The sequence below is a fragment of the Carica papaya genome, chromosome 5 (assembly GCF_054855325.1).
Source record: "Carica papaya isolate Zhongbai chromosome 5, ASM5485532v1, whole genome shotgun sequence".
Lineage (NCBI taxonomy): Eukaryota > Viridiplantae > Streptophyta > Magnoliopsida > Brassicales > Caricaceae > Carica > Carica papaya.
This window is the reverse complement of record NC_142313.1, coordinates 927,761-950,591: the sequence shown is the minus strand read 5'-3', so window position 1 is coordinate 950,591 and position 22,831 is coordinate 927,761. Positions and strand designations below refer to the sequence as shown.

Genomic DNA, 22,831 nt, shown 5'->3' with positions numbered 1-22,831 from the left:
TTAAAAATTCATAGCAGCCCAATCAAAAGAGAATAGGAAATCAACTTAATACCAAAATCTTAAGCTCCCGTGACTGTGTCCAGAGCATTTCTCACAGAGGCAGCCCCCAAAAAGGAAACTAAAAAATATACATTAAGACTCTTATTTTCATCAATGTTGTCCCAGAATTAGTTGGGGATTTCCATCAATGATGTCCCAGAATTAGTTGGAGAATAACCTTTCTATGGAAATAAATTATGAATGCAAGTTTCTAACAAGACACCAGATAAAAGGTCCAAAAACCAACGATGCAGCAAAAAATTTCACGGACAGCTATGATCAGGACACGAGCAAATCCGGTAGGGTGGTCGATGTGTAGATTTCTTCTCCTCCTTTGCTTTCTTGCTACTTCCTAATACAAGCAAAACTCTTCAAAAAAAATTTATATTTCGCTTTTTTTTTTTCCTTTTTGAGCGTTGAGAACCTTAGACTGCAACTGGTTCACTTACTGGACTAGAAGCATGAGCCTTAACCTGCCCCCAGAAATTTAGAATCCAATGAGAGAAAAAACTAGCAATCACAGGTCGGATGCAACATAATTAAGAATGTGGAAAAGCAACAGCACTGTCCGTAGGTTATTTCTCACCTTTGCTGATTTAAACAACTCGTCAAGAACTTCAGATAGGGTTGGATGTGCATGAACTGCAAATTTAATGTCCTGCAAAAACCCAAGCATAGTCACAAATCACAACCAACTATAGTGTAATGTTTGTTGAACAGTTCATATCTGAGACTAGAGATGATATATTTTTTGAGGATATGTTATGTTACTTTTTAAGTTCTTTCGAGGAGGTAAAGAATAAATTAAAATTAAAACTTATGCTATTGAAGGCCCCAAAACTTTTCTAAAATATATAAATTCTAAACTCTCCTACAATATAACAAGGATGCAGGGCAATACACGGTTGTTTTTCTCTAAAGGAAAGAAAAGATTAAATCATGGTAAGTTGGCATATAGACCTACCTGGATACGTGTTCCTAATGCAATTGCATTGGAAGCTTCATGGATGAGGTCCGCAGCATGTAACCCGAAAATATGAACTCCAAGTATCTCACCATTGTCAGGTCGGTATATCAACTGCATGAGTATGATTTTGTTAAACAATGGCACAGGTTAAAAAGAAAGACCCAAGGAGAAGGACAATCAGAAAAAAAAAAAGAATAATATGTTGAATATGAAAACAGAAAACAATAATAAAGAAATTTACACTCACCTTAGCAAGTCCCTCTCCTTCATTTTCTGCTAGAGCCTTTGTGTTAGCTTTGAAACTTGTCTTAGCAACACTTACTTCGAATCCTTCCTTTGCAGCTTTCTCCCTGGCTTGAGGCTGAGAATTATAGTATCCAGGGAGACATTAAAGTAAGTTTCTCTTGACATTTGACAGTGTACTAAATTACTTTAAAAAATATATATAATATGTATAGTAGAGTGAACTGAGGATGCAATTGAGAATACAACTTGAGAGTCACCTTTCATCTATGTATTAGTATTTACCTCTGTTAGCCCAACCATGCTTATCTCAGGGTGGGTGAAACAAGCAGCTGGGATGCTTAGGTGATTGAGCACATGATCTCTCCCTGTCACTTGTTCGACCACTGTATAAAGAAAGACATGCAAAGGATTAAATAAGCAAGGGAACTATTTTTCACGGGAACAAATAATGAATTTAGCTACTGCTTACCTGAAATTCCTTGAGCACTGGCTGCATGAGCAAGCATCATTTTACCATTTGCATCACCAATGCAGTACAAGTGTGGAACCTAATTTATAAGATTATGTTTCAGTAACATTTGGTGACAGGCTGACAACAGAAGAAGGTAGGGAGAAGATTTTCTAGTTTCCTTTTTAGGTGCCTGTATAAGAAAATTAAAAAACGAACCAGATTGCCATTTGCATCAATCACTCGCATTCGCTCGTCTACTGGAACAAAACCTCTCTGTGTCACAACATTGATCTGAAGAAAGAAAAAGTTAAAACATATTCTCTTCTTGAGAAAACAACTTAGAATCACAACATTTGCTAAGAAGACATACATTCTCCAAGCCAAGACCATTGGTAAATGGGGCCCTTCCAGTTGCAATTAATGCTGCATCAACCTATAGGACAACAATGCCATAACAGCAGAACTCATTAGGACGAAGAATAATAATAATAAAACGGGATATTTTAGATAAATGCAGAAAAATCAGATATTATCCAATTTATTGATAAAAAAAGAGAGAAACGGGTTTTCAACTGGGAAATTCATTAGAGCCCCTAAGTGCTGAGCTTTACAAACTCAATGAAGGATTACGCATGAGTAGCCCATTGCCGTTGCAATAGCAACACCTGATCTGGTAAAGAAATCTAGCGAGTCAAAGATCAAGAGAGGTTACATAAGTCCAGTATCACTAGGTTCTTTTTTTTTTTTTTCCTTTTGATGAAGAGCATCACTAGGTATGTGGTGGTTATTGAAACCGAACTTCAATATATCTAATAAAGTTCATTCTTTAATTTAATGCCAGTCAATATGTAAGTAAGCAACTCCACGTTACTAAAGCCAAGAGATAAGTTTGTTAGGCAGACTTCAATTAGTTAGCAGAACATAATTCACTCACCGGTGAATATGACCAGAAACTAAAAGAAAATTACTACAACAGACGCAAACAATTTTTTATGAGATTCATTCCTTGCATTAAATAGAGAAACTGAAGAACTAGTAAAATGCCTTTTGCCTTTAGGACATTGTTAATATTCAAGATGAAAGTTCAGCAGCACTGAAAGCAAAGATGGATACTAGAAGCTCCCTACTGCTAAAATAAATACACAAATTTTATTACCTCCAAAGTATCTTTAGGTTCTTTAGTTTTAGCATCAATAAGCTCAATCATGACTGGCTTTCCATCCTTTCCTGGAGTAATCTACAAAAGGCATGTGAAAGAAAACAATGTGAACCTTTGTTTTTCAGAAGAAAACCATTGGTCACGTACCAAATTGCATAACAAACTACCTTGGTTGCAAAAACTCCAGTATAATAGTCAATATTCCGCGGATTTATCAGAACCCTCTGGGCCAATTTACTAATTTCAGGATCAAATCCTGGCATAAGCTGGTCTAGCGCTTCAATAAAAGTAACCTGCATAAAATTATTTTATGAACTTGGTTCACTTCTGATTCTATTGAGGTGAAAATAATGTTTGAACAAATTAGAGCATATCCAAATCTACCATAGACTCCATAGTATCTCAAGATCATCAAGTCTTACAAGCTCGATGTCAGCATGATAAATTGGGGGGAATCAATCCAGAATCATGATTCAAAAGGAAAATTGAACCTCAGAGATCTTACTGTAAGTTCCAAAAACATAAGTCTAATAAAGAACAAAAAGCACTTCATCTGAAAAGGAAGGATCAAGTAGCACCATTTTGTTTTAATCATTGTGATCTTTCTTTAACACTGATGATGTATTCAAAATTTGCCTACTTATTTCCTTCACGGGAAATGTGATTGTAATAGAAAAAGAAAAGAAGGCTACCTCACTTCCAAGTGCAGTGTATACATCACTGAATTCAAGACCAATATAACCACTCCCTACGATTGCAATCCAATCAGGAACAGTCTCCAATTTGAGAGCATGGTCACTTGTAATAACAGTTTTCCCTGCGTGTATTCAAGTCTTCAGAATAATTCACTGAAATTTTTATTTGTTTCTCACCGCAAGTTCGGTATTCTAGATGAAGATATCTGTCTGATTTTAACTTCTGACCAAGAGAAAGCATGGAATACGACCAATGATTCAGGAAATAAGGAAAAAATAAGGAAAATAAAAGTATCTACCATCAACTTCAATGCCCTTGGGGACAAAAGGGACAGAACCAGTGGCAATGATTATATCTTTGGCAGTTACTACATTGTCTTTCCCAAATTTCACCTTTTGAGGACCCTGGATGAATCCAGCAAAGAATGGAAAACAATAAGCTTTGTAAATTTAGTGACAGAAACATTATATTAGAAAATAAGAATGAACTTACCAAGATTGTGCCAACACCTGTCAATATATCGACACCCAGCGCCTTCAATGAATTGGTCAAATTAGTACGAATCTTTGTAGCAAGATTATTGGCATGGTCAGCAACTCCCTGTCTATCATACCCAGCTGCAGATACCTGTGTTATAAAGGAGCAAGATCAATTAAATACATGTCTTTTTTTTTTTTTTTGAAAAATGAGACTATTTAGTTTTTGAAATAAAAAATGAGACTATTTAGTAGCACCAGAATTTAATATCTATCACTATGTGCTATTGCACCTAAATTCTAATAGCTCCATTGAGAATAATGGTTTCCTAAAGGATTATTTGCTCCCTTACAAGTTTACATAGATATGCACTTGCACTGAAATATGTATACAATGGGTATATATGTTCCTCAACAATCTAAGTTAATTCAATTACCTGCAAACCCAGAGCCTTCATGTGATGCTCACTTTGTAGTTCGCGCATCCGACCACTCACAGCCAGGAGAGCTTTAGAAGGGACACAGCCTCTGTTTACACAAGTTCCTCCAATCACATCTCCCTCGACAATGGCAGTTTTTAGCCCCTGCAATAATTATATTGAAGGGTATGAATCATCCATCCTATGTGTTTCACAATTTCAATAGCATAGAATAAGAAACTTTATGTATCCTATCAGGAATGTAATGCCGCAGATAATTGATGCCGCGTGAACGGAACTTAGTTCATTGCAGATCTTTGTGCTGCATTCTCATCACCTTTCTCTTTTGTATAGTATATGTTCGCTCCAATAAAGCCATCTCAGCATGTCTGCCGGAAACTAATGCCATTGGATACATTTTGACGCATTTTTTAAGGAACAAAACCACCAAGATAATTTCCATTATTAGTTAAACAAGTCGATCAATTATAGAAAGCTTATTGGAGCTCGCAATTTGAATTTCAGGAACTAATCCGACACGATGAAGTCAATTTTAGCACCAAGAACAGCACAATATTGATAATCCGACGAACACAAACTCCAGGTCGAAAATTAAACAAACGAAATGTTCAAATTAATCCAAGCCTCGGCATCACCGTCAAAAATAAACCAGCGGAAGCAACACATACAGCACCTTCTCAACGGCATGCAGAGCAGCTCCATGACCACCGACACCAGCTCCGATGATGAGCAAATCATAGTCGAACGATTTCGAGTGAGTCCCATTGCCAGACAAAGAAGCTGATACTGCGTGCTTCCGACTGGGGAGTTGGAGTCGGCGTGAATTGGAGCGAGTCAGGGAAGAAGACGACGAGAAACCAAACGCCTCTCTCCTGAGTCCACAAAAGCGGAGATTTATCGGCTTCGAAAGACTAATGCCGGAGAAGACATCACAGGAGTGGTTTGATCTGGGAATGGTGGTTTGAGAGAAGGAAAGAGAGAGAGTCGATTGCATCTTTTAGGCACTTCGTAGAGAAACCAGAGGAACAGCTGGAATTTCCGAGAGAAAGAAGGAGGATCTATTGAGATATAAGAGAAATGGAGAGTGAATGAAGCTTCGATAAGTCCGTTGAGAGAGAGGAAGGAGGCGGAGATATCAAAGCCGAGTGGAGCTGTTAAACTACTACACCCTGCTGTCTAATTTTGCTAACGTGCGCGTGGCGCGTGTTGTACCGCCGTTTCTTTCTGCGACGGGGAAACATCCCCCCATGGAAAATTTGTGCCAACCACTTCGTGTGAGTTTTTGACATCATTATTATTTCATGCTTTCTAAAAAGTATACTACATATTATCCTTATTAATTAATAATTATTTTATATTATCAATATGATTATTATCAAATTATTGGAAATTATAAAATTATTGCGTAATAATTAAATTATTGCTCTTTAAATATTTCAAAATAAGGTAAAAATAAAAATTTTTATTTAATACATTTTAAAATTTTAAGTGAAAAAAATAATTTTGATTGTTTTAAAAAACTTTGTTTTTTATCATTTTAAATATTACATCATGTAGATTACATAGGTGTAGTTTGTGTGTTTTAGAGTTATACATATGTACTTATTTTATTTATTATTTTTTAATTAATAAATAATAGCAAACATAGTTCGAATAAGTTTTTACAGTGCAAATTTAAATTTATTCCGTTATAATTTGACATATTCAAAATTTCATTACGATTAATCTTGATTCAATTCAGTTTTAGTTAAGACTCGCAACGGTCTCCACGAATAATTTTGGTAAGTTGGTTTTTGTTTTACATTCGTAATATTTATAATTAATTAATAAACTTTTACATAATTCAATTAAAATAAAATGTTGTAAATCTCATATATATAATTGATGTGAAATTAAAATTAATATTTAATCATTGTAATTCTATAAAAAATTATTATAGTAAATTTATGAATAATATTAAATTTAGTCAAAGAATAAAATTTAAAATATATTAACATCCACAATATATTATAATTATGCCTAAATTAAAAAAAAATCAAATCTAACCTATAGAAATTGGGTACACAAATATTTACTTTGACAAAATTTATATATATATTTTTTTGGTTTGAAAAATATATAGTACCTTATTTAATTTTTTAATTATTAAAAATTTAAATAAAATTAAGAAATAAATCGATAAAAAATGATTTGAGAAATAAAATTCTTTAAAAAAATAAATCTCACTATTTTGAACGAAAATTTCCTCACCGGTCTATTATCGCCTGGAACTCAAAGATTCCTCCGGTTATTCACTGCAACCGTACGAATAATCCTCCAATTACCGACATTACGTGGCAGCTCCTCCCCCTTCTTCCCTCAGACAACGTAGAGCAGCTTCGTTTTGCTAACGTCAACGCCGTGGGTCTCTACTTCTCGATGCTACCGGTTTACAGCACATCACAGCACGTGATTTTTTTTCTCCCAAGGGCCAATCAGGAAAATCTGTGAGCGTATTTAGGTCACAGGCGGGTGAGGGACCCAGCGGAGGAAGTAACCACCATCGTTGGATTGCCATGGTAAAGCGCGTGGATATGCGCAGACTTTAAAGTCAATGGCTGCTTATGTAATTTTGAGCAGGGACCAAGGGCATTTTGGGAACTCTGGTGGCGAACATTGTGTAATTTAGTTGCTCTCTTTGCCTTCCTTGCTTTTTTTCTCTTCTCTTATCGAAGGTCGGGGACGGATACTTGCATAGAAACGAATAGAAAGGGAAAAAGAAAAGAGAGAAAGAAAAGAGTGGAAGGAGAGGTAGAGAGAGAAGAGACAGAGAGTCGAAGGTTTTACAGTGCAGCGTTAATGGCTGTTAGGGTTTTCTATTGATCCCCGGAACCTTAATCTCCCGCTTATAAGCACAGCATCTGTTTTTCTCCTCGTTCCTCGAAACCCTAATTTAGCTTCATTTCGCGGCACTTGGTTCGACTAATCTTTGCGAGATTTTGGGGAATTTGGAACAGAGAGGGGTTAGCTGCAATGGGGGCGCAAGAGAAATCGCAAGCTAACGCCAATTCGATGCAGGTGAGCTTCTGTTTACTGTCATCAAGTTCAAGCTTCTTGTTTTGCCCTAGAAATTTTCTTGCTGTTAGTTAATTGTAATCAATGGTTTGAATAGCGAGCTTACTTCAAAATTCCCGTTCTTATACGATTTAGTCCCGCGGAAACACTGTTTAATTGTGTGGGAGTTACTAATACTCATAGAGTAAGCCTGGGGTTTGAATTTAATTTGACTGGGTTTGATTAAGCCTGGGGTTTTGATTTTATTTGACTGGGTTTGATTCTTTTGGTATGGTTTGTGGCAAATATGTCCTTTTTTTTCAACCCAGTTGTGTGGTACGAATAATTTCTTTCTTGTTGAATGAGGGCTCCCGCTGTGCAATAGTGTTTAACTAGTAATTTTTTATCCAAGCTGCTTTTAGTGTAAAGCTATGATTATGAGAGTGGATTTGCCTTCTTTTTTCGTTTGTTTTATTAAATGAAATGTTAAAGGCATGAAAAGGAAACTTTGGTTCGACTAGTAGGAACCCTTGGTACAGGTTTATTCAAGTTGGAGCAACTATAGGGCTTTTTTTGGTAAGTTTGATCTAGATGCCTTGATGGTGTATACGTTGATCTGTGTTGGGCTTACTTGTTAAGTTCGATTTAGATCGTAATTTGCTTTGATATGTTTGACGTGGCTTCACTGGAATCGGGTAATTAAATACTCGTGTCTTTTTCTATCTTGGCGAATGAGGAGTGAATATGTCGTGTTATCTTGATTGCATTTGGTAATCAAATATTATGTTCATTTCTGTGAGTTGGACTGTAGCGTTACTTTGTCCACGTGTGCCTTGTTTGTGTTTGCGTCTTTCTTCATTCATTAAGTGAATTCCTCCATAAAATAAAAATATGCTTATAGCTCTTATTGTCTTTATAATGTTTATTTCTTTCCTTATAAATACAAAAACATGCAATTTTCTAGCTTCTTGCGCTACTTTACTGTGTTATGGAAAATTCTTTGGAATGATTGACAATCTGGCTCTGATTTTGATGCTTGTAGCATGATTTGGTTGCTAAAATTTGAATACCATATACTGTTGTGGATGTTTTTCTTTTTTTGGGAAAAAATTTGATGTTTCTATGAATTTTAGAGGATACTAAGTATCTTGTATATGGGTTGCACCCTTTTGGTGCCTATCAATATATTCATATTTTATTTTTTTCTTTAAAAGGAAGTTCGGAGGATGCCATTTGCACTCTTAAGGGCATAAGCTCATTTCTCCAGGCAATTTATTTTTTCTTGATGATTTCAACTTTTTGCCATCATCAGTCCTTGTATTATTGCAACAGATTCCAACTAATACCATCTATAGGCTGCTTAATAACTGACAGAAAAATCTTGCTAAGTAGCTTGTCATTTTGTTTTCATCCCCCATCTATCTATAGGTTACTTTTCTTTAGGAGATTTTTTTTTGAGATATATTAATAAGGTACCAAAAAAGAGGGTATCATCCATATACAAAAGATTTACAAAAGAGTTAGTATATCGATGATATTCCAAAAATTCTCATCTCTAATAATATCATGACCTAATAAGGCAGTCCCAAAATAATGTATCAATCTATCTCTTAATCTATACAAACCTTGCTCTTTTTCCTCGAAAGCCCTAGCATTTCTTTCTTTCTAAAGAACCCAAAAACTGGTCAATGAAATTAATTTTGTTTCATTTATTTTTATACTTAAACCATCCCACGCTCAAATTCCCCCACAAACAGAGCCCGCCATTACCCAATTAAACCATAAATGATGCACCATAGGCTGTACACTGTAGGACACCACTACAGTAAGTGGTTACAGGATTCCTCTGCATTCAAGCAAAGGTAGCAACCGTTCACTACAATCTGTCCTATAGTTCTAAGCTTGTCAATAGTTAGAATACTCTCCCTGCAAGCCTCCCACGCAAAAAAGCAACAGAAATGTAGGTTCAAGGACAAAGGATTTATTGCTTAGCTGAAAATTATGTCAGATCCTTTACATTTTAATAGAAGGTTGATATCGTTAGTGTTTTTTGGAATTTTTTTTTCCCAGAGCAAAAAGGTAATTTGCTCTCAAAGCACATGGGATGGTTCTGAAGTAAGAAAAATCACAAAAAAGTGGGTATAATATCATCTTGTCCCATAGATTACCTCTTTAAAGGGAATTCTCTTCAAATAAAACACACAAGGTTTAGAATCCATAATTTCTAATTTTATCACAAGGAGAAAATGTCTTTCAGACTTCCTCTATTCTTTTTTCACTCCATAAGAACACCCAAAAAATTGCCATTTTTTTTTGAAGTAGAAAGTAATTGGTATTGATAGACACCCATATGTAAAATATTTATAAGTCAATCAAAATATCAATAAAGTCCCTGAAATCCTCGTTATATATGAAAATGATGACCTTAAATCAAAAAGCCTATGGTTTGGAACCATAAATGTTTAAATTTGTCATAGATAGACTCTATGCTCCAAAAAGCTCTCTTGTTTTTTGTCTTCAAATGACCCAAAAGGTAGCTAAGGGGATAAGGCCTAAGATCTTGCCTTAGTTTTTATCACCAGGGATGCTCCCTAGCCAAATGCTCCTCTTCATGGATGTATCTATTACCCAATTCACCCCTAGTAGACCATAAGCCAGAAACTAGAGCTGATAAGAAAAAAGGACATGAGAGAAGGATATGGTTGCAAAGCTATGTCATTCTCTTACACAATTAGGATCCATTTTCTAGAATTTCCCTCTTTTTGATTAGGTTTTCTATTGTTAAAATACTTTCCCTTATCACTTGTCATGCGAAAGAGCTATCTTATGTGAGGTGTTGATTTTCCAAATCTGCTTTGAAGGAGACTCCTTGCTGGCTCCCTCACTTTTCACCAAGTGTAAGTAATGGGATTTCACACAAAGGGTCCTTTTTGGGTTTAGCTTAAGTGGCTCATTCGTGACCTCATTTTCCTAGACCAAAAAGTTGCCACTGGAATGAGAGGCCTACTTCTTTTCCTGCTTGCTCACTTGCTTATCATCTTGTAGCTAAAGCTAGTAGCCACCTAACCTCCAATTGCCCACACGATCTTATAAGGATCGAGGGCTGAATTCCATAGCTTCCTAACTCTTTGACACCGAAGAAGAAGATGACATGAGATGTTTGAGTATGGGCAGTTTTTTGGTATGCTAAAATCGACAATTTCTGTTCGAGGTCAAATTAATTAACTATACAGGGAATCTGCGGAAGGATGTCAATATGTCATGTGCTTTCAAGGAGGGACCATCTAAGTTATTTGAGAAGAAGTCTTTTCGTATGACTAGGAATTTTTTCCTATTAATATTACTAATATATCACTTACTAGTATAGGGTTATACTTTATTATTTTAGTTCATTTTAGCTAGCCTCTTGTTCTTGTTTTACCGTTTTCCTATTTAAGACTTCTAGTCGTATATTGCTATCATGGTTAATGGTGGGCCATCAGGGACTTCAAGGCTTCCTGGTGGCTGAGAGAGGGAGACCTTCTATCTCTACTATTTATCATAGTGGTGGAGGCACTCAACAGATTGATGAAAAAGGCTTAAGGCATTTAGCTTTTTAGGGGTTTGAAGATAGGTGATGATGACGACATTGGGGAAGGTGGCACATTTATTTCTTTGCAGATGACACCACCTTGTTCTATAAGCCTTAACCTTTGTCCCTATTGAACATCAGATGTGTGCTTTTAGTTTCCAAATGTTCTCTAGCTAAAAATTAATTTGTCTAAGTTTGAACTGGTTGTAGTTGGAGGTAGGAGAGACTCGGCTACCTGGGCTGAAATATTGGGTTGCAGAGTTGTAGAACTAGCATAAAATATTTTGGCTTAACTGTGAGAGATAAATTCAAAGATACTACCATTTGGGACTTGATTGTCAATAGATTTGAGAGTAGAATAGAGGGATGCAAAAGAAACTTTTTGTCAAAGGGAGATGGACTAATGCTCATCAAAGGCACACCAATCAATCTCCAAATCTATTATTTGTCACTAGTAACCATTTTGGTGAGTGTATCAAAGAAGCTAGAGGTTATTGCAGTTTTTTGTGGGAGGATTCAGAAAAAAAGAGGAGCTTTCTTTTGGTGGCACCGGAGGTGGTCAAGAATCCGATTCATCTAGAGGGTTGGGTATTATGTTGTTGTTGAATCCAATAAAGCACTACAAGGAAAATAATTATGGAAATTCACGAGGGAGAGCAACACTTGTGGTGGAGAGTGATAAAAGCTAACTTTGGCTTGTATACTACATGGTGGTATCTAGATTATGGAAGAGAGTCGGCATGGAAAAGGAGTTCTGGAAATGCATCTTTGAGGGTTGGATTGGGCCAAAAGGTGAGATTCTAGTTGGATGAATAGTCGGAAGGGGGGGAACACTGGAGCAATAGTTTCCTATAATTTTTTCTTTGGCTCACAACAAAGAGGCAATGTCGGAAGAATCTTTCTGTACTTCATCGAGTAATAAAGTATGAGCAGTGGACCTGGTTAGGAACCTCAATGATTGGGGGATAAATTAATATGTAAATCTAATTCAAAGTTTTTTTATCATGTGGGGGAATGTCTATTGGCTTGGATGAGCCAATATGTAAGATTAGTTCGGGAGGGGTCTTTTCAGTAAAGTCATGCTATAACCATTTGAAAGAATGAAAGGATTGGTGAAGAATTCTCATGGAACCTGATTTAGAAGATCAAGGCATCACCAAGAGTGGCGTTTTTTGCTTGAGAAGTGGCGATGAAATGCATTCTAACTCTAGATAATTGTATTAAAAAGGGACAGGTTATTGTGAATGGGTACTTTTTGTTCAAGGGAGCGGGAGAGACTGTCAAACACATCCTTCTATGGTGTCCTATTTCCTATCAACTCTGGTGCATTGTAGTTTGTGGGGGTGAATTGAGTTGTGGCTGCATTGGTCAAAGAGGAGATAGGGGCATGGAGAGGCATCTGGGGTCAAGCGCTACAATAAGCAACTAGACCTTATTCCTTTGGCTACCTTTTGGGTTGTATGGAAAGAGAGAAATAGGAGAATTTTTGAGGGTATAAATTTTCATTTGATAAAATTAAGGATACTTGGTTCTAGAACTTTGTTTCTTGATAAAGGATCATCTTCTTTGCACTTGTGAGAACTTAGGGGCTTGAATCATATTTTGTTAGAGATGTTTGTATACGGAGAAAACCCCTTGGTGCTCATTACTACCATTCTTTGTCCTAAAACGAAACAGATTCTAGTCATATTGGGTTATGCAACGATAAGGCGGATTATTGTTATTAAACAGATCTTGTATGAATAAAAACTATGGGTTTTCTTTCATTGAGTTGAATGCCTAACGACCTTGTGATTGTGCTTGTGACAACTTTGTAATGGTAGTTGTAGCCAATCTCTGTATTATAGATTGGAATTTTTTCCTTAATTCTTTTCTTTTTAAACCCTTTTCAACTGTCCTGCATTAGCTTTTGTTTCTTAATTCATCATGTGTGTTTTTCCCAAAGCCAGCAGCTGAAAAGGAATGAGAAAAAAAAGAAAGAACCAAGAAATTTCTTCTTCTTCCTTTTCTCTCCCTTCTGGAGTTTAAATAGCTGAGTTCTTAGATGAAGATTTGAAGATTTCTCGTCTATCATCATATTTTTAAGTACATATTTTTGGCTAGTGGTTTTTCCATTTACTTTCCTTGGGGATCGAGGCTTGGGAAATTTTAGTACTAGTTGTGTTGGTAATGGTGTAAGTAACTAATAAAGTTTTTTTACTTACAAAAAAAAAACTAATAAAGTTTTTTTTTTTTACATTTCAGAGAGTCAAAGTATATCGTTTAAATGATGATGGAAAATGGGATGACCAAGGAACTGGGCATGTCAGTGTCGACTATTTGGAGGTATTAATCCTTGATAAAGTTTTGTATCCTCTTGACCGTAAAGCTGGCTTTTTCGAGTTCATTTGTGAAAACGCATTTTTTAAATGTTTTTCTTTTATTGAAGAATAACTTTTGTTTGGAGGTTATTTTAATTGAATGGGAGAGCAAACAATATGCAATTTGCTTGATGCAAATCCTAAAATGCAGAGATCAGAAGAATTGGGTTTATTTGTTATTGATGAAGAAGACAATGAGACATTGCTTATGCACCGTATCTGCCCAGATGACATCTACAGGAAGCAAGAAGGTATTTTAATATTTAGAGCATGATTATTTGAGTTTGTGAAGTGTCCTGGTGGCTGGTATATATTGACTCTCTTTAATGGATTGTATTTTCCAGATACGATTATCTCATGGAGAGACCCCGAATATTCAACGGAATTAGCACTTAGCTTCCAAGAAACTACAGGGTGCTCTTATGTGTGGTAAGTAGTTACTTATTCTTTTCTTTATTTTTTTTTTAAATAAAGTAGTTATTCTTTTCCCTCTTTGCATTTTTCTCTCTGTTTACAATTTGTATCTTTACCCTTGTGTCTTTTTGGGTTTTTGTGTGCTGCTGATTAATACTATATGATGCATGTCTCTCTCAGGGATAACATCTGTAATGTGCAAAGAAATATGCATTTCAGTTCTCTTAACAGTAAGTATCTACTAAATTTATTTGAATTTTGTGTACCAGTCAGTTCACCCATTATTTTCTTGATTCATCTTGAACTGTCAGTCACTGGGGCTGTTTCCTTCAAGGTGATTTAAGCATTTGCTTATATGTTACCTAGATTATTGCTATTTGATGACTTCCCTAAATCGTTTCAAATTTGTCTTGTCTGCACCTGCATATTGGTTTTAAGAACTTGTATTTTCGTATTCTTAAGTTTTATCTAAGACCAGTTTGGTCCTTCTGGAGAATGTAATCTGTGGAGAATGGAAGTTACAAAATATTTTCAAGATTTTAACTGCTTATGGTAATCTTTTCTCCTGGAATTTGGAGATGAAATCTAGGATTGCTCGTACAATTTCACCTAATAGCTAGCATTTAAAGTATGTAGCTTAGTGTTGGATAAATTAGGGTTGTTAAATTTATTTATGCTTGTTAGTTGTTTATTGAAGCCTCGGATGTTTGTTTCTGCCATAATGTATTCCTTGTTGAATCTTCAACTTAGTCGGCAGAATTGTTCTTAAGTGGACTGTTGTTTTCCAAAATAGGTGATGAGGGATTTACAAGAAGGGGTTTTTAGTGGCCTTGGTTTTTCTAGCTCACAGATAAAGCAAAAGAGCCAGGACCAAGTTGTGGATAAAGGTCTATGATAAAACTTTATGTATGTGATTTCGTTTCTTCTGGAATCAGAATATATTCCCATATCAACCATGGGTACTTTGAAAGTTTTCTGAAATGCAACCATCTTTAGCATTCTCTTGAGGAAAATTATTCCATGACAGTTCTGTTCAGTGTATTCTTAACAATGTTGAGTGCTAATTAGCTTTGACAGTCTGTGCGTTGCATGTGAATTTACTGTTTATTACTCTCTGTCATTGTGCAGGTGAAGTTTACTGATTATTACTCTTTGTGATGGTGCAGGTGAGACATTTCACAGCATGAATAGTGAGTTGAGGGAGTTGCCTGCAATTGAGCTTTCTACTCTTCCTTTAATACTTAAGGTGTAATTGATGCTATAATTCTTCTTTTGCATTGTCTTACCTGATTTTACTTCCCTTTAATGTCCCTTTTCCTTAGCATAAAGAAACATAATAAATCCACAAAATCCTCCCAATGTTAGAGTAGTTTCTTTGATTTAAAATTAAATTTTCATCTTTGCATTGCTATTTTTCCATGGGAAAAAAATAATTTTCATTCTCAAGACCCAAAGGGGTGCCACTCATTTACAAAAGTTTAATCTTTGTTATTTTTTTGCTTTGGGACTTTTATAACCTAGCAATTCTTTTATCCTACTAGTTGTTGGTTATTGAAAGGGAAATCCTTTGATATTGGGATAGTAGGAAAGGGAGGTGAGGGCCTAAAGATGACTAAGGATGGGAAAGGTTTCTAGTCATAATCTCATTTTGGGGCAATGAGGTGGAGTGGTTACTGGAGGCGATGCAAGAATTTCAGTGGAAGAAAAGAGAGTGTTTTTGGGTAAGAAGCATGGTCAGAAAGCAACATATTTTATGGGTGGCCACGGGGAACAACAAGGGGGGAAATTTCTTGGTCTTACAAAGAGAAAAGAGCAAATGCAAAGGATGCTTTACATTCGTGAAGGTCCTCAAGCAGGTGGCTGCTGGAGAAGGATCTCTTCGATTTTTGAGGTGACTGAAAGGAAATCTTGAGCCTGAGGGTATCGAGTCCCGAAGTACTAGATGTAGGGAGAGGGTCTTTCACGAATGGCGGTTCAAGTTGCATAAAGTTGTTTGGTTGTTTGCAGAGGTGGTGAAGGAAGGGGGGATGGAAGTCGGGTAGGGAAGAACGAACCCGAATCCAACCCTTGGGTCGGGCTAAATTCAAAATTAAAACTAATCCGAACTAGGTTTAATTGAGCCCCCTTTAAAAGTGGGCTTCAGTGGAGCAAGCCCAACTTTGTGTTTTCTTAAGGAAAAGAATGGGTCTAAGAAGAAGACCTTTGTTGAGTAAGGCAAGTGGATAAAGGGTAGTTGGGTTGGGTCCAACGAAGAAACAAGTAGCCAGAGAAGTGGAAACCTAGTTCTTAGAATCAGGGAGGGAGAAGGAAGAAACAAGTGTGACGTAGGGAGATGGAAGATGAATTGGAGGAGAGCTCCAAGAAGCAAATGGCAGTAAAGAGGTGGGGGAGTGTAGTCGGCTAGGGATTGAGGAAATGATCGATTGCAACGGGGATCCATGGATGCCAACTGGGAGGTGTTGGAAAGGAGGAAGCCAAATACCTTGCTGTGACAGAGGTGGAGGAAGCTTTGGCTTTGGTGGTGGTTAGGGATTGGGTTAAAGAAGAGAATCAATTTTGAGTAGGAGGAAATGAGTCTATGGTGGATGGTAGGTGTTTCTAAGGAAGAAAGCTCAAAATGAGTGCTTAATGATATCCGAAAGATAAACAAAATGCTTGGATTGGGCTTTAAGGGGCTGGAAGGGCAGAATATGGAGTTGTTTAAGGAGATCGAGGAGGAAAAATGAAAAATCAAATACAAAAAGCCGAAGACGGTTAGCAAAAAAAGAAGGGACTTGAAGAGGTTACAGTCTCCCAATTAATTATGAGAAATTTGACAAGGGCGAGATGACGGAAGTATTAGTGTTAGCCTTATGTTAGAGTGCATTATCTCATTGAGTTTGAGGGGCGTGAATGACCATAAAAAGAGATTGGTCATAAGAGGATGCTTGACGAGATGGAAATTCAGATTGACTTACCTATAGGAGATAGAAATGAAAATTTTCTCTGATAGCTTGCACATAGTATTTGGAAAATAAAGGATGCAGGAATTTTGGTGATTTGGAACGATAATAGCCTTGACTGTAAGGATGTCTACTCGGACGGATGTTATATCTCGTGCTTGCTTGAATGTAGAGGAAGTGGGTGGTGTTGGGTGATTACTGGGATTTATGGTAGAGGTGAGGGGAGGGAGAAGGAAAGATTGTTGAGTGATTTAGAAGAGTGCAGGAGGAGATTGGACCATTCGTGGATCATTGGGGTTGACATTAACATGGTTCTTAGGAGACAATAGCATTTCAAAGAGTAGTTTTTCAGTGTTTGTGTCTGTGAATTCTGGGACATCATGGATATGGAGCTTATGATTTACCTCTCTCAGTTGGCAGGTGGACTTGGTCTAATTAAAGATCGTGCCCTAACTTCTCCGAGATTGATTGTTTCCTGGTTTCTATCTTCTCTCAATCTCGGATGAAATGTCTCATTTGAAGAAGTCTCTGGTACACAATTTCAAACCAGTTTCCCATTTGTTTGGACTTTGATAGCATCAAATGGGGTCCTTGTCCTTTTCGGTTTGAGAATAAATGGTCAAAGGTACCGAACTTCTAGTACAAATTTAGAAAATGTTGGGAGGACATTAATATGGTTGGTAATGCAAGCTTCAGGGTGGCAAAGAAGATCATGGCTATAAAAACCAAAATTAGGATTGGGGTGAGGAGGTTGGGAGGAGCAAGGCCCAAGCTATTCTTTCATTGATGAAGGAGCTTGAGAGTCTTGATTTTGCATATGGCTAGGACAGTCTATCCCTTGGAGACAGTGAGAGAAGGAAGAATGTGTGTCTACACTTGGCGAATTAGATACAAGTAGAAGAGATTTCTTGGAGGCAAAAACTGAGGGCGAGATAGATTCAGAAGGGTGTCGAAACACTAAGTTCTTCCATAACGTGGCTAATCATCACATGAGGATCAATTATATGGAGGACCTGGAAATAAATGGACAAGTGGTGAAAGGCAAAGATAACTTGAGGGAAGGGGTCAAATCTTACACTTCATAGCCTTGAGTTTAGTAGCTTGGAGGAGCAAGATTGTGTGCTATTGGAAAAGGAATTCTTGGAAGGGGAAATTTTGATAAGGCTCATGCAATATAAGGGGTATAAAGCATTGAGGCCTGATGGTTGCAACTTGGGTTTCCTATAGAAATATTGGGGTGTGATTAAAGGCAATATAATTGACATCTTAAGAGAATTTCACGAGTCGAGTCTTTTATCAAGAGTTTGAATTCTATTTTTCTGGTGCTCATCCTGAAGATTGAGGGAGGTTACTGATGTCAAGGACCTTTTGGGCTGCGTTTATAAACTTATAATGAAAGTTCTAGTGAGGAAATTGACCAAGATGATGGGGAGGGTGGTCGCTGAGTGTAAGCATGCATTTACGGGGAGGAGATATATCATGGATGTGGTTTTAATTATCAATAAGGTGGTGAATTTGTTGTATAAAAAGAGAGGTGGGTTCTGTGTAAGCTTGACATGGAAAAGGCATACGTTCACGTGAATTAAGTTTTTTTTGAGCTACATGTTGGACAAAGTGTGTTTCAAGGCTAAATGGTGCAAGTGGGTTGTGTCTTGTATTTCTCTGCTTCTTTTACTATTCTTGTGAATAGGGGACCATCTTCTTTTTCTAAAGCTTCTAGAAGTCTTAGGCAAGGACCCCTTATCTCCTTTACTCTTTATCATTGTTTACAGAGGTTTGAATAAAATGTTAAAGAATGCCAAAGATTTTGGAATGTTGGGGGCTTAGAGGTAGGAGACAAGGTGGAGGCAGAAGAGGTGACACATCTGTTTTCGTTGATGTCACATTGTTATTTTCTCACGACCAAATGCTAGGGCTTTTCTCAATATGAAGTGTGTTATCGTATGTAATAAATACTTCATACATGGGTTTGCACTTCCTTGGTGTGTGTAAATGAACATATCCATATTTTTATTTTAAAAAAATTAGTGTGTTCTCTTGAAAGTTCAGACAGTTTCTAGACTTAGTATTAATCTAGTTAAGTCTGAATTGATTTTTTTTTTTTTTTTGAAACAAAAGTGAGATACGTTATTCACAAATGTACCAAGGGGGTACCACCCGTATACAAAATAGTTACATATCTATCAAGTGGTCCATGACTACTCCAATGTCTTCCCAATCGTGCACGTCATGACCTAATAAGATAGATCCAAAAGTATGAAACCAACTATTCATCATGTTTACAATATTAGTTTCATTTCCCTCAAAAGCCCTCACATTTCTTTCCTTCCACAACCCAAAAAATGGTAAGTGAGATAAGGAAAAGATGCATCTTCTTTTTATAATACCCCACCCAAGCCCAAAGTTCCCCACTTACATTATCAGCCCTGACCCAAAACAACCCCAGCAGCCCAAAAACCATTGCCCAAATGCTGTTAATTTCTGGACAGCCCAGTAATAAATGATAACATGATTCCTCATCAACTTTACAAAAGTAGCATCTACTCAAGCTAAGTCTGAATTGATGAACTTAGGAGATGGAAGTGATCCCAAAACTTTGGCTAGAATTTTGGGATGTAAGTACACTAACCTTCCCATAATACTTGGGGATGTTTCTGCGGGGTAACACGAATGTTTCAATGTGGGACCCTGGGTCGAAGAGAGATCTATTATCAAATACTCTTGTCAAAAGCACCATGGCAATATTTCCCATCTATTATATATCTTTGATGATGATGCTTGTCAGTGTTGCCAAGAAGATGGAGTCCGTTCAGTGTAGGTTGTTATGGGGTGATCTTACTATCTAGTGGCTTGGGATGCGGTAAAACAATCAATTCTACATGGTGGTCTAGGCTTGAGATCTTTGGTTGAGGTTAATAAGATGCTTCAAAGAAAATTGCTGTGGAGGTTTATGGTAGAGTGTGATAGTTGTGGAAGAGAGCAGTAAGTGTGAAGTTTGGCGTGGAGGGCATGGGTTAGGACACTAGGATTCATTGTACATATGGTCTTGGTTTGTGGAAAATATATGTTATGGGAATCAGGAGTTCAGCAAGTGCATTAAGTGGAGGGTTGGGTCTAGAGAGAGTGAATTATGGCATGATAAGTGGTTAGATGGTGGAGCGCTCAAATCCCAGTTTCCCCGGATTTTTGCTATTGCTCGACATAAGGAGGCTAAGGTCTGGGGGAAATGGTTCATGGTTTGTGGAGGTCTTTCCTATTTGGAGCCTTTATTCCAAAGGGCTTTTTACGGTTAAAACCTTTTACTTGCATCTGGCCAAGAGGAATAAAGTTACTATTATAATTTCTTGCAAAGCTGATTTGGAAGGTAAAGGCACCGCCCAGAGCGGCCTCTTTTGCTTGGAGGCTGCGAGAGAGTGTATCTTGTCTTTGGATAAGCTGATTGGGAGGAAAGAGTGTTGGTAAATGGTTGCTACCTGTGTAAGAGAGATGCAGAGTCCTGTAACCATATTGTATTGTGGTGTCCATTTGCCTGCCTTTTGTGGACATTATCTTATAGCCTTTTAGGTATCAATGGGTTGATGGCTGGTTCTGTGAGAGATGAGATCAGACATGGTTTTCAAGGCTTATTCCTTCGTCTATGGTTTGGGTTATTTCGAAGGAAAGAAATAAGAAAGATTTTGAGGGGACTTAATCTAGTTTTGATAAATTCAATGACATTTGTTTCTGAACTCTAGACTTTTTGATTAAGGGTCATCGTCTTTATTCTTGTGAAGATTAGTAAATCCAATGACATTTGGTTCTGGACTCTAGACTTTATGATTAAGGTTCATCGTCTTTATTCTTGTGAGGATCTTAGGGACCTTATAGATATTTTGCTTGTCGTGTAAATTCTGTATACAGCTTGCATCCTTTTGGTGCTTGTGAGTTGATGATATTTTTCTTTCCAAAAAAATAACCCCAGTTCCAAGCCCATAGGACTAAATTTCAACTTATTTAAGATATACGATAATTACTACTTGTTGCACCTCTTTGGTGCTCATGAATATAATTCTTTTTTATTTTCAAAAAGAAAATCCATATCTAGTGTATCAAAATATGTGGAAACATATACGTCTAGTATTTTGTAATCATGAAGAGTTACCTTAGTATTTTTGGTGGTTGGAAGTCACCAACAAGTTTCTAGTCATGATGTTGTTGCTTCCTTTTTCTGGATTTTTTTTTCTTTTTACCAGGATTTCCTGCAAGTAAGTTGTCTGGCATGTATAAATAAATGTGATTATTAAATTCAGTTAAATGATTGTCTTGCAGACTGTGACTGAGAGTGGTATTGCAGATCAGATGCGGCTGACAGAACTTATAATAAATGATGTGAGCTTTTTATTAACTTTTGGAATTTGTGCTGATTTTGAATGTGTTTGATTTAAATATTCTGGTTCCTCAGTTTTAGTTTAACCTATGACTTGAATTGGTTAAACGTTTCTTCAGGCAATCAATTGTTTATTTGCTCTTAAATAGAACAGGTCCAATATGGATTTGTGATAGTATGTTCTGCCTTTTGCTGCATTCTCGAGCTTCCTGGCTTTAGTTGTGTGTGACTGTCCATGCAAACTTGCATTGGAGAATTCAAAGTTGGTTTTCATTTCTGAAATTCTGATCTCAGTAAACGACAATTATATTATGACGACTTACCAAGTTAATAATACCATGGTAATTCAAAGCTGCTTCTTTGTCCTTTAACATTTAGTTTAATTTTTATTTAAAACAACATTTAGTTTAGAACTTTTTTCTGAAAGAAAGAAACAAAATTGAATTATTGGCATATTGTTTTCAATTTTCAACTTTATAGTGATTTCGTGTTATGAATTGATTTGTTTTGATGTTTTCTTTCTTTGTTCGCGTTCCGAGTGGTCATTTCTATTTCTTTTCCTCTGTCATGTGTAAAAATTGAATGCCCTATCATGTTATGGAAGTTTGTACTTGTTTCCTGTTTTCCGGTATAAATATGTAAGAACTCTTCTAAATGGACCTTCTTATTTTTATGCAGCAAGATTTCTTCCGGAAGTTGCTGGACCTATTTAGGATCTGTGAAGACTTGGAGAACATTGATGGTCTTCACATGATATTTAAAATAGTCAAAGGGATCAGTGAGTACTGCATTTGCTCCTATGTTGTCTTGCTTCATGCTAAAATTTGCTTGTCATTTAGTGATTTTCATTGATTGGATTTTTGTTGAATATCTTCAGTTTTGCTCAATAGTCCTCAGATCTTCGAGAAGATCTTTGGAGATGAATTGATCATGAATATAATTGGTTCTCTTGAGTGTAAGTTCTTAGACCTTGATCTTGTACTTTTTTTCTGTTATCTCCACATTAGGAATGATCTTGGATGTTATCTGCATATTTACCTGTTTGGATAATCATTGCCTGATGTAACATTAGATAGAAGGTATTAGGTATTTGCCTTTTGGTCAGCTTTGGAGGCCAAAATGAACCAATCACTTTTTCGATTAGAGCAAAGTGGTTCTCTAATCTCACAGATTTATCTATATGCTGATGGATTTCTTCATTGACATTCAGAAGCCCCCAAGTACTTTTGCTTCAAATTTGTGACAGATTTGCCTCTTTTTAATTTGTATTTCTTATATTGCACATCAAACTGTTCCACGATCTTTAGAGGATAGAATGTTACTATTTACTGAAGCAAAGGTTGTTTGGTGTCCTTGGTAGTTTTCTGATTCTCCATGTTCATTAAATAATTTGTTATATTTATTTTCACCATTCCTTAAAATAAAAAATCCTTCCAACTCTTGTGGTAAGAGTTTCATTTGTTCTCTGGTGGGGTTAATTTGGCACCTCATGGGGAAATTTTTCTTATAAAAATTTACTAATATTTGATTATAAGGAACTGCTTTGAATTTGTTCTGTAGATGATCCTGATGTTTCTCATGCCCAGCACCACCGAAATTTTCTAAAAGAGCATGTTGTTTTTAAGGAGGTAATGTAGTCCTTGCATTGTCTTTTTTCCTTACACTTAAGTT

The 22,831-nt window shown here is 36.6% G+C and overlaps 2 protein-coding genes across 4 annotated transcripts in view; one reads left to right on the top strand and one right to left on the bottom strand.

Moving 5' to 3' along the window:
• Nucleotides 1-25: 25 nt before the first annotated feature.
• Nucleotides 26-5,622, bottom strand: LOC110815252 (dihydrolipoyl dehydrogenase 1, chloroplastic-like). Its single transcript, XM_022042948.2, has 15 exons — nucleotides 5,148-5,622; nucleotides 4,472-4,618; nucleotides 4,051-4,185; nucleotides 3,857-3,962; nucleotides 3,555-3,679; nucleotides 3,030-3,155; nucleotides 2,860-2,940; nucleotides 2,074-2,136; nucleotides 1,920-1,994; nucleotides 1,722-1,800; nucleotides 1,535-1,635; nucleotides 1,254-1,367; nucleotides 1,004-1,117; nucleotides 626-697; nucleotides 26-512 (listed from the first exon to the last, which is right to left on the bottom strand). The coding sequence occupies exons 1-15, from the start codon at nucleotides 5,466-5,468 to the stop codon at nucleotides 465-467; spliced, it is 1,707 nt and encodes a 568-aa protein (XP_021898640.1). The 5' UTR covers nucleotides 5,469-5,622; the 3' UTR covers nucleotides 26-464.
• A 1,543-nt stretch (nucleotides 5,623-7,165) lies between these two features.
• Nucleotides 7,166-22,831, top strand: part of LOC110821364 (binding protein) — a 28,799-nt gene continuing 13,133 nt past the window's right edge. Inside the window, exons 1-10 of one of the 3 annotated variants that reach the window (XM_088219999.1) lie at nucleotides 7,166-7,531; nucleotides 13,323-13,403; nucleotides 13,590-13,689; nucleotides 13,783-13,867; nucleotides 14,033-14,082; nucleotides 15,019-15,098; nucleotides 21,103-21,162; nucleotides 21,839-21,938; nucleotides 22,038-22,115; nucleotides 22,721-22,788. In XM_088219999.1, the coding sequence (XP_088076125.1) occupies nucleotides 7,487-7,531; nucleotides 13,323-13,403; nucleotides 13,590-13,689; nucleotides 13,783-13,867; nucleotides 14,033-14,082; nucleotides 15,019-15,098; nucleotides 21,103-21,162; nucleotides 21,839-21,938; nucleotides 22,038-22,115; nucleotides 22,721-22,788 (747 nt within the window). In that variant the 5' untranslated portion in view covers nucleotides 7,166-7,486. Of the gene's footprint in view, nucleotides 7,532-13,322; nucleotides 13,404-13,589; nucleotides 13,690-13,782; nucleotides 13,868-14,032; nucleotides 14,083-14,666; nucleotides 14,759-15,018; nucleotides 15,099-21,102; nucleotides 21,163-21,838; nucleotides 21,939-22,037; nucleotides 22,116-22,720; nucleotides 22,789-22,831 lie in introns of those variants that run through there. The other 2 variants (XM_088220000.1, XM_088220001.1) reach the window with 2 other exon arrangements.